The sequence below is a fragment of the Muscardinus avellanarius genome (genome assembly GCF_963383645.1).
Source record: "Muscardinus avellanarius genome assembly, chromosome: 11".
Lineage (NCBI taxonomy): Eukaryota > Metazoa > Chordata > Mammalia > Rodentia > Gliridae > Muscardinus > Muscardinus avellanarius.
Genome location: NC_137797.1, coordinates 3802810 through 3815831, shown reverse-complemented (window position 1 = coordinate 3815831; position 13022 = coordinate 3802810). Strand labels below are relative to the sequence as shown.

Genomic DNA, 13022 nt, shown 5'->3' with positions numbered 1-13022 from the left:
CACTAAGTAGCTGAGGCTGCCTGCGAACCGCAATCCTCCTGTCAGTCTCCTGAATGCTGGGATGACAAGCGTGTGCCACCACACCCAGCACAAAAAATATATTATGACGGCCTGGGTTTGGCTTGTAAATACCCAGGACCTGGTTGTGTCTGAGCACCTGGCAGGCTCGTGGGAGCCCCAGGCTGCAGCTTGGCCACGTTAAAAAGACTCGAAGTTATCAATCGGAAAGGAGATGGCTTTGAGGTTCTCAAAGGCTTTGCACCTGCCGGGCTGTGTGAGGTCGGGGGCTTACTTAAGTTCTGGACTTGCCCGGGGATCAGGAACTTCTCTGAAGTCCAGCTAACACACCTGTTCTGATGCCAGGCTGTGCCCTGGCCCAGTGACACTGCACACCCTCATGGTCACCAGCCTTCTGGCCCGTTGGCTCCAGTGGTCCCGTGAGACCTGGAGATGCCTGTGCGGGGTGTGGGAAGCCTTCAGGGACAATGGGTTGGGCTCTCTCGGTGGCAGCACTGGGTCAGTCTCCCCGGGGCTGGCCGACCATCACAATGTATCACGTGCCTGGGGCTGGCACACCATCCGTGTCAGGTGGACTTCAGACATGGTCCCCATGTGAATGGAACACCTAAGCGAACCCCGTTCCTTGTCTGGTTCTGCCTGGGCTGGTGCTGGGTTCCTGGGGTTGATGTGGAGGCCGCTGGCATCCTGGCTGCTCTTGGGTATAGACGGGGCTGGCGGCTGTCCACAGCTGGCTGTCCTCCCAGCACCTTCGCAGGTCACAACCTCCCTGGTGGCTCCTTTACGGTGGGAAGAGAAGTCCCAGTGCATAGCCCAGGTGGAACAGAGGGTGCATGGGCACATAGGCAATCCCTTCCCATGGCGCCTGTCTCTAGGTGCCTGGGCTCCCTTGGACCATGCCAGGCTCTGCCCCCTACTTCCTTTCCTACCTCTGAGCTCTACCCCCTGTCCTTCCTTCTTGTCTGTCTGTCTGTCTAACATGGTGTTGGGGATTAAACCAAGGGGCATTCTACTTCCAAGCTACCCCCTCTTCCACCCAAGCATTACCTTATTTTTTATTTGGAAACAGGGGCTCCCTAAGTTGCTGAGGCTGACTCCAAAACTACAGTCCTCTTGTCTCAGCCTCTCAAGGGATTGCAAGTGTGGGCTACCATGCCGGGCTATTTTTTATTTGAAACAGTCTCACTAAGTTGTGGAGGGCCTCACTAAATTGCTGAGGCTGTCCTCAAACCTGCCATCCTCGTGTCTCAGCTTCCCAAATACTGGGACTACAGGCGTGCGACATCACGCCCGTCTCCTGCCCCTTTCTTTAAGAGGACCTGACGGGCGGGTGGTGAGGCCCAGGTCAGGTACACACGTATGATGATGCTCTGAGGGACACAGAGAATTGGACCTCAGTGCTTCTGGAGGCGCCGAGGTTCTTCTTCCTGGCCTGCCAGAGCCTGTTATGTGGTTAGTAAGATTATGTGAGTTTTAATCTTCAAGGCCAAAGATAGAGGGTCCCCTGTAGCCCAGGGCCAGGCCCTGCCCTGGCCACCTGCTTCCACCTGCTCCTGTAAACATCTCGTGGCTCACGGCTGTGCCCCTTGGCGGCGGCAGGTCCGGGCACTCCCTGCACGGAGGCCTGCCCACACCGTAGATGCGCTGCCTGCCTCTCTCCCTCCTGCCCGCCCGCCGGCCTGCGGAGCCCTACTGGGAGCCACTGCCCACGCCTCAGTGGCTGCAGCCTGCGAAGTCCCAGAGCAGGGCCTACTTTCAGATGGCTGCAGCCGGTTCTGCCTTCTGCCATCAGGAGCCCGGCAAGGGTGGCGGCGGCGGCGGGGAGAGGGGGAATCCGCTGTCTCATTGGCTGTGTCTTTCCAAGTGCTGGTTGCCCAGAGGGATGGATAGAGTTGGAAGAGGAATGCTCCTGTGAGGAGGGGATTCTCCTCTGGGTTTTCTGTGGCCCTGCGTAATTGCTTTGTTTTGTTAAAGAACATGGGGTGGTCATTCTGCCAGGCTCCCCGCTCAGTCTCCCAGGCCGAGGTGGTCCTGAGGGGAGGTTGGAGTGCGCCAGGGTCAGTATGCTTCTGCGGTGACATGCCTCTCCTGCCCTGCCTCCCGAGCCTCAGTTTCCCTTGCCTTCCGGTTGGCTTGGTGGTGGCTCCTCCTGCAGCAAGGACAGAGTGCGACCTGGTGGGGGATTCGGGTGCTTGCGGGGACTTGCTTCGTGTCCCTGGAGAAGAGCTTGTTGGGTGGAAAGCGTCCTCGGCTGGTGGATGGGAGAGCTGGCCGTGACTTCCTGGCTAGAGCCTGGCTGCAGATCTGGGCCGTGTCCCCAGCATGGCAGGAGGGTTTCTCTCCTGTTATCTGGCAATGTGGGGCACGTGGGAGCCTGGGGGACGTGAGGGCACTGGCTGGGGTCCCCAGCATGCTCTGTAGCAGGCGCCGTGGGCCCCTCCTCCTGGGGCTCCCTCTTGGGGCCCACATGCTGTGAGCCTGGACCGAGCCTGGGTTGCCCAGAGCAGGGGGCCTCAGGTGGGCACAGCGGACACCCACACCTGGTACCAGTTTTCTCCACTTAAAGACCAGGAAACAGGCCCAGGGCGGGTTGCGCCCCACTGGGGCGTCTGGCCTAGAGAACTCTCACTCCCAACCCCTCGGGGCGGGTTGGGGGTCAGCGGCAGGGCAGGTGTGTCCAGAGCAGGGATGCCGAGTGGTGGAGGGCCGAGCGTGCTGGGCCTCCCCTGAGACAGCCTCCTGCTGCTCAGGCCTGCAGTCTGAGCCTGTCTCCTTTGGGTGTCGGGGTCCTTGCTCCTCAGTCCTCCCCCTGCCCGCGGGCCCTCCCTGTCCCCTGGCCGGGCCTGCGGCGGCTCCTCATGGCGGGATCTGGAGTGCTCTCAGCCTCGCGTCTGTCTCCTTGTGCTTTGGGATGGTGATACACCTGGAGTGACCAGTGTATCTGCCGGTCACTGTCTGGGGAGCGGGTCTGTGTCTTTGCTCTTGTCACGATGCTGGCCAGGTGCGTGGCTGGGCTTTTCTGGCACCTTCTCATGTCACCCTCTAACAGCTCTCTGAGTAGTAACCCCATCGCACCCTCTGTACCACGGAGCCCGGGCGGGGGGCAGGTCAGGTCACACAGCCGAGGTCCCCGGGCGGGGGCTGTGGATCTGGCGCCCGGTGCGTGAGAGGGCTCACGTGCAGCCTCCCACGGCCTTCGCCATTGGTCCTTAGTGCTGCAGGGACAGAGGCCACCTAGAGAGTCAGGTGCACCTGGTAGAGGAGCACCCGGCAGGGTGCGCTGACTGGCGGTGGGAGCGACCCGGCCGGGGGCAGGTGGTGCTCAGCACAGTGGGAGGAACAGGTTCCGGGGGTCTCGGGGTCCCTTTGGGCTCTGGGACCTCACTTGAGTTTAGCTCTGGGCCCGTTTTCCACATCTGCCCCAGGAGCCTGCCGGGAGGAGGCAGAAGGTAGGAGGCGCGGGTGTGCTGAGCCATGCTCCCTTGGTGGCCTGATGGCTGGAGCAGATGGCTGGAGGGCTCCTGAGGGCGCCTTGCAGGAGTTGCCCGAGCTCTCTCCAGGATTCCCGGGGCTGGCTGTCAATGGGAATCAAAGATATAAACTTAAGAGGAGATAAGATCGAGGGGTAGTAAGTGCCAAGTCATTTCCCTGACATTGCACCTCGCTTGGGAATGTTAGGGGTGTGTTCTGGAGGCTGTCTGGGGTGTTGGCGTCTGTGAGGGGCGTGGACCGTGCAGTGCTGACCCTTGGCCTTGGCTGGAGCATTCACAGGAATGGGAATCGCTAAGGATAGGGCCTTACCTCACATGGAGGGGCCAGGTGGATGCCATCAGCCTAGCAGGACCTAGGCGGGCTGTGGGGAGGACGCCTCTGGGCATGAGCCTTGCTGGGATGACAGTGGTCTGGCCGGGAGGACTAGGCCACCTCGGGCCCTGCACTCTCAGATCTAGACAGGCCCGGGGAGAGAGGGACGGCCAGCTGGGAGCGCGCGCTCCTTCAGGTCCTCTGTCTGTCCCTCAGGGGCAGTTCGGGGTGCACACTGTGGTGTAGGGTGGGGGCACCGGGGTGTGTGGCTCCTCTGTTCACCCCCCAGAGCCTCGGCTCCGCTGGCTGCTGCATCCTCACGCCCAGTCGAATTCTCCGGTTGGCCCTCCTTCTGGGAGTCTTACTGAGACTCCCCCGGCCTTTCTGACCTCGAGGTTTAGGGCCGTCTTCCTGTGAAGACCAAGACTCAGCAGTGGCTGGGCAGTGGGGCCTTGCTCAGCACCTGGGCCCCCACCCCCTACAATGTGGGAAGTAGACCAGGGAGCTGGGGGGGGGGAGGGCTGGGGGCCTAGGGGGCGGATCCAGGACTCAGAAGCAGCTTTGGCTCAGCTCAGTGTGAGTACCCGAGGCCAGCCAGCCTTTGGGTGTTACTCAACCCTGACTTGGGAAGGGAAATAAAGCCCTTTGTGGTTTCTGAGTCCAGAGTTCCCACACACTGCCGCCTTTGTGTGTCCGGAAGCCATGCAGCAGTCTCCAGTGCCGCGGGCTGCCGCGCTCCTGGCCGGGGCAGGCTGGACTCGGGCCTGCTAATGGGGCGAGGCTGGGCGCCGGAGCTGGGGGGAGCCTGACGGGCTTCACCCTCTCCCTCCTGTTCTGGCCCACAGAAGAGCGGCCTCAAGGCCCCAGGCAGCAGGCACCCACTTCCTGTGCCTTTGGTGTGGAGCCGGCCCTCAGGCATCTGGGTACCCAGTCCTTAAAGCGCACCCTGGAATAGCCACTGTCCAGGAGGGTACTAAGCTCCTCGCTTCCAGGAAGAGGTATGGCGTGTGTGTGTGTGTGTGTGTATGTGTGTAGAGAGAGAGACAGACAGACAGACACACAGACACGCAGAGACAGAGGAAAGCAAGCAGGTAGACAGATGCCGGGGACCCCGCAGCGCGTGCTCAGAGCAGGTGCCTCCTCCGAGGTCAGTGGGTCCCTGGCGCCCCGCTCTACAAGAGGCACCTCGGTCCCCAGAGAAAGGCACGCCGCCTTCCAGAAGGCCGATTGTTGGGCCTGACTCGGGTGCAGCCCCTGGAGGAGTCCACTCTGGGCGAGCGGAGGCCACTCCAGCCCTGGGGGACACGGGGCTGCACGTTTGGGGGCTGCCCCGAGGCGTGGCACAGCCGAGCAGGAGGGCTCTGGGTTTGGGGCCGGGGGACAGAGCCCTGGTGGGTAGCTAAGTGTGCGTTCAGTCCAGACGGTGGCAGGGTGGACACTCGCCGCCTTTGTTCTTGTTCCTGGTGCGGCCGCCTCATCTGCTGGCTGAAGTTGACTGGGGAAGCTGGCTCTGGCCTCAGAGAATCCCGGACAGAAGAGCTGAGTGGCCGTGCACGCAGCTCATCCTCGGCTGTCCAGCCAGCGCCTTGCCCAGGTGTGTGGCCGCTCGGCCCCGTGGCCTCCCAGCAGCAGGACTGGCAGGCATATCCAGAGCCATAGTGCTGCGCTTGCCCTGCTTGTTCTGTTCTCTGTTCTAAATTAAAGCTGTAGGAAAGGCGGTTAGCAGAGGCTGGGTGGGGAGTCAGTGTTTTCCGAGTCAGAGTTTCAGTTTGACAAGACCTCTAGAGTACCCTGGAGATGGCTGTACAACGCTCGATGTTGTTAAGATCTCGAAGGAACCGGGCGTGGTGGCGCACGCTTGGGAGGTGAGCCAGGAGGATCGCGCAGGTCCGGAGCCAGCCTCCGCTGGCTTAAGAGACCCTGTTTCCAAATTTAAAAAAATATAAAATAGGTCTGGGAGTGTAGCCTGGAGGTAGAAGGCCCCTGGATTCCATCCCCAGTACCACCAAACAACAACAACAACAAAAAAAGCCATCCTCAAATGATACCCTTAGAAGTGATTAAGTTGGCAGGTTTATGTTAATGTGTTTTAGCATAATAAAGTAATTTGTTTATAAGGAGCAGTGGCACAGCACTTGCCTAGCATGCTGAGGCCCTGGGTTCCACCTCCGGTGCCCTGGGAGCGCGGCTGGGGTGTTAGGGGAGCATCCAGAGCGCCGGACAGCGAATCGCTAAAAACCAGCGTCCTGCACGGGTCCTCAGTTACCCTGGGTCTCTTCACGCTGGCTTGCAGAACATTTCCACAGGGGTGCGGCATCTGTAATCGCGCGTCCTGTGAGGGCCGCGGTGGCTGGCCCTGCACGTCAGGAGGACAGTGGGGGACGCGGGCCTGGTAGTTTTCCATCGCAAACCCGAGGAGCGTTCCCGTGCACGAGCTGCCCTGTATGCCTTGGGTTGGACCCAGGGTTGCACCCTGGGGTGGCCTGTGGCTCACGGCCTCTGCGTTCAGGGATCAAGGCGGCCTGTCCCATCAGGGAGCTTGGCTTTCACACAGGTCAGGAGGCAGTCTTGTAATTTTTCCCAACTTATTCAAGCTTTCTTGTAATAATACGTCAGTCTTTTGTATATCATGCCAGCTACTCTTGATCCCGATTCACTGTTTTTTGTTTTGTTTTGTGGTACTGGGGATGGGAGCCAGGGGCATTCTACCTCTCAGTGACACCCCAGCCCTATTTTTTATTCTTTATTTTGAAACAGGGTCTCACTGAGTTGCAAAGGGCTTCAAGTAGCAGAGGCTGTCCGTGAACCGCGATCCTCCTGTCTCAGCCTCTGGAATGCCTGTGTATTCTTTTTTGTTGTTGTTTTTTTCAGAACTGGGGATTGAACTCAGGGACATTCTACCGCCGAGCTATACCCCAGCCCTATTTTTTATTCTTTCTTTTTCTTCTTCTTATTAATTATTTTTGTGGTGCTGGCAGTTGAACCCAGGGGCATTCTACCTCTGAGCTACACCCCCAGCCCTATTATTTATTTATTTATTTATTTATTTATTTATTTATTTAATTTTGTGGTACTGGGGATGGAACCCATGGGCATTCTATCTCAGAGCTACACTCCCAGCCCTATTTTTTTTTTTTTTTGAAACAGGGTCTCACTAAGTTGAGGAGGCCTCACTAAGTAGCTGAGGCTGGCCGCAAACTCTGATCCTCCTTTCTCAGCCTCCCAGGTTTTGGGATTACAAGTGTTCGCCACCACACCTGGCTTTCTACTTTATTTTGAAGTGGGGTCTCTCTAAGTTGCAGAGGGCTTCACCAAGTAGCTGAGACTGAGACTGGCCATGGAACTGCAATCCTCCTGTCTCAGCCTCCCAGGTACCCAAGTACTGGGATTACAAGTGTGCACCACCATGCTTGGCTCCTTTTTTTTTTTTTTTAAACAAGGGGGCTGAAACAGGTGGTGCTGAGGCTATTCTCAAACTTGTGGTCTTTCTGTCTCAGCCTCCCAAGTGTCGAGATTACAGTCATACGCCACCATGTCTGGCTTACTTTTACATTTTAACAAATGGAAATTTTTGTTCTTTAATTTGTAACACTCATGCAGTTAGACTTATTTACTTTGTGATTTTATTTTTCAGCCTTTTAATATAGACCATTATCTCTTCTCTAGGGATTTGCTAAGTATGAAGTTCTCTGGTTTTGGGGGTTGGTATGTTTTTGAATTTACTGTTTGTTGAGTCCCTCTGGAATCTGCAGTTCCTGTCCATAATATTTTTTCACATGGCCGGCCTGGGCCCCACCTTCTCAGCAGTGGCGGGCGATGCCGGGGCGTGGAGGAGTCTGGGGTGTGCAGGCGTGGCCAGGCGTCTCCCCCTTTGAGGGCGTCAGTGCTGCTGCCCCAGACAGGAAGCTCTTCCCCCCTGCTTGCTTCACAGAGTCCCTCTCTCCTTGCGTGGAAACCGCCCCGTGGTTGGCTGGGCCCGGGCCAGGGTCAGGCCCTCAGGATGTCCCATCTCACGTTCCCAGAGCACGTTTGCCTTGTCAGGATCATTTCTGCTTCAGAAGTGAAGCCTTGGCTCTGAAGGGCGGTGAGTGGCAGTGCGGGTGGGGGTGCCCCCGGGGAACCAGGCCTCTTGCAGAAGTCGGGGTTAGGGCCTGTGGGAAGGGCAGCTGGCATGCCCTGGCCACAGCCTTGGCCCTGGAGCTCTGTGACCAGGACTAGGGTTGGAGCGGCGTGGGGGGTCCTCCCTGCCTGGCCGGCTTCTGTTGTGGGCCTGCTGGGGAGGGCGCTGGACACTGGGGAGGAACAGGCGTGCCCCTCACCCCTGGGAGTTTGGAGTCGCTCGGCTTTGCTGGCTCAGTCGGGACAGGAGTGTGGGGAGTGGGCACCTCAGAGCACCTGAATCCCTCAGTGCACACGTGTGAACTTACACGGGTCCTTCACACAGCATCGTGCGACGCACACGGGGTCTCTGCCTTGGGCTAGAGAGGAAGGCAGAGCAGAGATGGGGAAGCAGGGCCCCCATCCGGTTCCTGAAGGAGGGCTTCTGGGCTGGACTTGAGAAAGGAGGGTTTAGGCAGACAGAATCGTGGGCGAGGTCCTGGGGTGGCGTAGAGGGTGGAGGGGGACCTAGGCCGGGTCCTGTGCAGCCCAGCAGGGACTCCGCTGAGATTCGCGGGCCTTGGCCGCTGTCCCAGGCAGCGCAGCGGCCGTCTGTCTACCACATTCTCCATGGTTTGTGAGAAGATTGGATGGGCACCTGCCCTCCCCATGCCAGGATCCACATTCCTCTCTTGTCCTCAGTCTGGGGGCTCCTGGGTAGCCAGGAGCTGGGTTTCCTCATGCCTTAAGGAGGTCAGACGGGCTCAGCAGCTGGGCAGGTGGCGAGGGTGGGTGACTGGGAGGGGCCTGTGCGCGGGACCGTGCGGGTGAGCGGGAAGTGACCTGTCCCTCCTCTTCTAGGGAGCCCGCCCGTCATGTCCAGGTGAGGCAGAGGTGCTCGGTGCTGAACATGCTCAGGAGGCTGGACAGAATCAGGTTCAGAGGTCACAAGAGAGAGGACTTCCTCGATCTGGCGGAGTCTCCAAATGCCTCGGACACCGAGTGCGGCGACGAGATTCCCCTGAAGATACCTCGGACCTCGCCTCGGGACAGTGAGGAGCTCAGAGACCCCGTGAGTACGCCGACCCCGAGTGTCCTCCGTGTCCCTCGCCGTGGCAGACCCCTGCCCGGCCCCTCTGGCTGGAGATGGGGCGGGGCCTGGCCCCGCTGTGTGCCCGGCAGGCCTCATCCCGGCGGCTGGTTTCTGTACCCAGGTTTCTGCATTTCTCATGGGTTTTCTGGGGGGCCCGGCAAACCTGTGCACAGGTGAGATAGAGACCCAGCCTCGCCCCGGAGCAACTAGGGCAGGGCAGAGCCTTCCGGAATCCGGCCGCATCCGGCCGCGTCTGGCTGGCTGTTCCAGAGAGTGTCACGACCTGGGCCACTGGCCGAGCCGTCATCGCCATGCAGCCGTGGGCAGCTCCGCATGGGGCCAGTACTCATCTGGGCACCTCAGGGCGGCCTGCGACTTGGTGGTGCTCCGCGGTGTGGACGGGCAGAGTCGCCGAGGCAGCCTCGTGGCCTCTCCTCTGGGCGGCTCCTCACTGCTATCCCAGCGCTGGCCGGGGCGGCACTGCCCCTAGGTGTGCACACCAGGTGTAGGGCCGCGTTCTTCCTTCCAGCCCTGAACCTCATTTTCTTCCTAGAAGTGGCTCACACTCATGGCCTTTCTATTCCAACCTCAGCCCCAATTTTATTTACTTATTTATTTATTTTTACTTATTTATTTACTTATTTATATATTTATTATTACTTTATATATTTATTATATATATTTATATATATAATATATTATATATATTTATAATATATTTATATATAAATATATATATAAATTATTATTATATAATTTTATATATATAATATATATAAATATATAAATATATAAATATATAATATTATATATATAAATATATATAAATATATATAATATATAATATATAATATATATTAATATAATATATATATATAAATATATATAAATATATATATAAATATATAAATATATAAATATATAAATATATAAATATATAATATTATATATTTATATATAAATTATTTATATATATAATATATTTATATATAAATATATTTATAATATATTTATATATTTATTATTTATTTACTTATTTATTTATATTTATATATATTTACTTATTTATTTATTTTTATTTACTTATTTATTTTTTTTGTTTAAACAGGGTCTGGCTAGGTTGCTGAGGCTGACTTCAACCCTGTAATCCTCCTGTCACAGCCTCTGAGGCTCTGGGATCACAGGCGTGCGGCACCAGGCCTAGCGTGGCTGCCTGTATTATTAATGTATCATCACAGGATGGTGACTGCATTGCTCTGGGCAGAAATTAATAATCCATGGCGCTGTCTCCTGACAGCCTGGCGGCCCGCCCTGCACTGCCTTCCTGCGTACAGGGCTCAACGCTCAAAGCCCAGGGCTGGTCCTGTAGCTTTTAGCCTAAGACAGGGCCGCCACCTGGCTTGTTCCTTTTTTCGAGGAATGCCATAGAGCAAAAGGGGCTTGTCTTGGCACAAGAGCCATCTTCTCTGGCACTGGTGTGGGAGGGCCAAGGGTCCCGGGTCTGGGAGGGTAGGCTTTGAGTCGAGTGGGCTTTGGGTATTTTAGGAACAAGAATCTGCACCCTCCCTCTGTGGCTCTGAGCTCAGTGGGAGGGTGACAGGAGCCCCACACAGAGCCGACCACTGGGCTGCTGTTCTGGTTCCTGCTGTGTCCATCTAGCCATGGCTGCATGACAGCCACCTTGCCAGGTGTAGCCCAAGTAGATGCCAGAACTGGGCCTGGGCCCCAGCCTGGCACAGGTGGGCAGTGCATGGGAGAGGTGGCGGTGCAGGGTCTCCAGGACCAGCCACAGGTTGGAGCATCCCTCAGCCCCTCCCCGACCTCAAGGCTGTGGCTGGGACCCAGTCCTGTGGTTCCCTCCTGCCAGGTTGTCACGTAGACCATGGCACAACTGTGGACACTCGGTGCCCAGGCCCAGCGTGGCTCCCCGTGACGTCTGACCAGCCCAGGCGGCCGAGGGACTCGGCAGGGTCTCTGCATGTGACCACTGGCTCTGCTGGGCCAGGGCTCCAGGAAAGCCCTACAGGTGTGACCAACGTGCAGGGGAAGCCTTGTGGTCTGGGTAGGGGCAGCTCAGCTGGGAACTGCGCCCCCAGACCACGCTCTGCCCAGCGCCACGCTCTGCCAGGCCAGGTTTCTGTGGCCATGGTGGGGAACATTGGTCCAGCTCTGGGGCTCCGGGTGGGTGAAGGAGCAGGAGAGTGGATGAGTGTGAATCCTGGGACAGGCTTTGTGTCCTGCCTTCAGATGGCTCTACGCACCAAGGCCATTACAGAGAGGGGTTCTGCCCCTGGGGAATGCTGAGGGTCCCAGGGGAGGGTGCCCTGGTGATGGGTGAGTTGGAGGGTCAGGCGGATGGTGCTGGTACAGGAATTGTTAAGCGCAGCGGGAGGTAGGGATACAGGACCGTGGGGTCTGGATTTGGGGGTGCTGGGGAGCCCCTGAGGGGGAGGTCGTCGTTGGAGTAGCTGCTTTAAAGCAGTCAATTGGGGAGTACAGAGAACATGGCTCCTCGGGGGGCAGGGGAGTGACCCCACTGCTGGGTGGGGTCGCAGGAAGGGCAGGCTGTGGTCTGGGCAGGATGTGGCCTGGGGTGGCAGGTTGACTTGGGAGGGGACTTGGCACCTTGGGCCATAGCTGAGGGAGGGGGGCACATGCAGAAGAGACTTGGGCCAGGTCAGAACCTGGGGCTGGCCTCCCCTTCCTTGTCCCAGTGGAGGCTAGAGAGGGAACCCCCGCAGGAGCTTGTCTGCTGGGCATCATTGGAAATCCTCTGGGCTCAGCCTGAAGAGAAACAGGCCGGGGCGGGCACTATGTGGGAGCCAGCTCACTGACTCTGACTGTAGGGGGACTGGGACAAGGACTTTGGCCTTTAACCTGAGCCTCAGTGCTGTGTGTGTGTGTGTGTGTGTGTGTGTGTGTGTGTGTGTTGCTGGGGATGGAACCCAGGGCCTCGCACATGCTAGACAAGCACTCTACCACCAAGTTAAACCCCCAGCCCTTTTTATTTTTTATTTTTGAGAAGAATCTTGCTAATTTGCTGAGGATAGCCTCCAACTTGCAACCCTCCTGCCTCAGCCTCCCAAGTAGCTGGGATTATAGGTATACGGCACCACGCCAGCCCTGTCCTCAGTCCTGAAAGGGGATGGCAGTAGGGTCTACCTTCTGGACCTGCTTTTGAGAGTTTGATGAGGTTATTATACAAAGTGCTTGGCTGGCATCTTGCCCGTTGTTAGCGTTCCTGTAGTGTTATTATTAATGGCTGTGAAACACTGATCCAGAACTGACCAGTTTCCGGCCCCCTTGGCGGAGCCTCATTGCTGGGGCTCCCGAGGCCCTGGGTGGAGCACACAGTGGGTGTTCTGCTGTGGTCAGGCTCACCTTCCATTGCCCTTCCTCGGAGGGAACAGCAGCTTCCTCCTCCACACGGCTTCCTGGAGATGCTGGGAGCCCAGGCCTGAGCAAGGAGGCCTCAGTGGGTGCACTGGTGCTGAACACGCCGGGCAGAGCTAACTTCTTGGGCTGCCTCCCCTCTGCTCTGAGCCCAGCACGTGGCCACCCATGCCCTTGGAGGCCCACTGGTTTGAGGGGAGAAGGCAGAGGCGCTGGTCTTTCTTGCCCTCAGCCTCTTGGATTTCACCCTGCCTGGGCTGAGGTGCTAGGACAGGGCGGAACCATCAGACCTGGTTTCCCGGGCCACCCTGTGGGCCAGGGGCCAGGGCCGACTGTTTCCACTACCTGACTTCCGGCACTCCCTGCTCCTAGAGGGATAAGGCGTGCATCGGGAATGTAAGGGGAGTCTGGCCTCTGTGCCAATCCGTAGCCCAGGCAGTTCCTTTTGGGGGGCATTATCCTCATTTGATAGATGAGGAAACGGAGGCCCTGGGGGATCATTATAGCCGACATTATGCTGCAGGTTTTATGCTGAGCCAGGCTGGACCTGGAGACAAGGGTCCATGGGCCCCAGCTTAACTGCCAGGCACAGGGAGTCTCCTGGGCTCTTCTTCCT

General features: G+C 57.3%; 1 protein-coding gene across 1 annotated transcript in view; it reads left to right on the top strand.

Annotated features, from left to right (window-relative positions):
- GRAMD4 (GRAM domain containing 4) overlaps window positions 1-13022 on the top strand; it is a gene marked incomplete at both ends in the record, with an annotated part of 80149 nt that overhangs the window by 28790 nt on the left and 38337 nt on the right. Inside the window, one exon of the mRNA XM_080705894.1 lies at window positions 8782-8992. Within this exon, the coding sequence (XP_080562020.1) occupies window positions 8782-8992 (211 nt within the window). The remainder of the gene's footprint in view (window positions 1-8781; window positions 8993-13022) is intronic.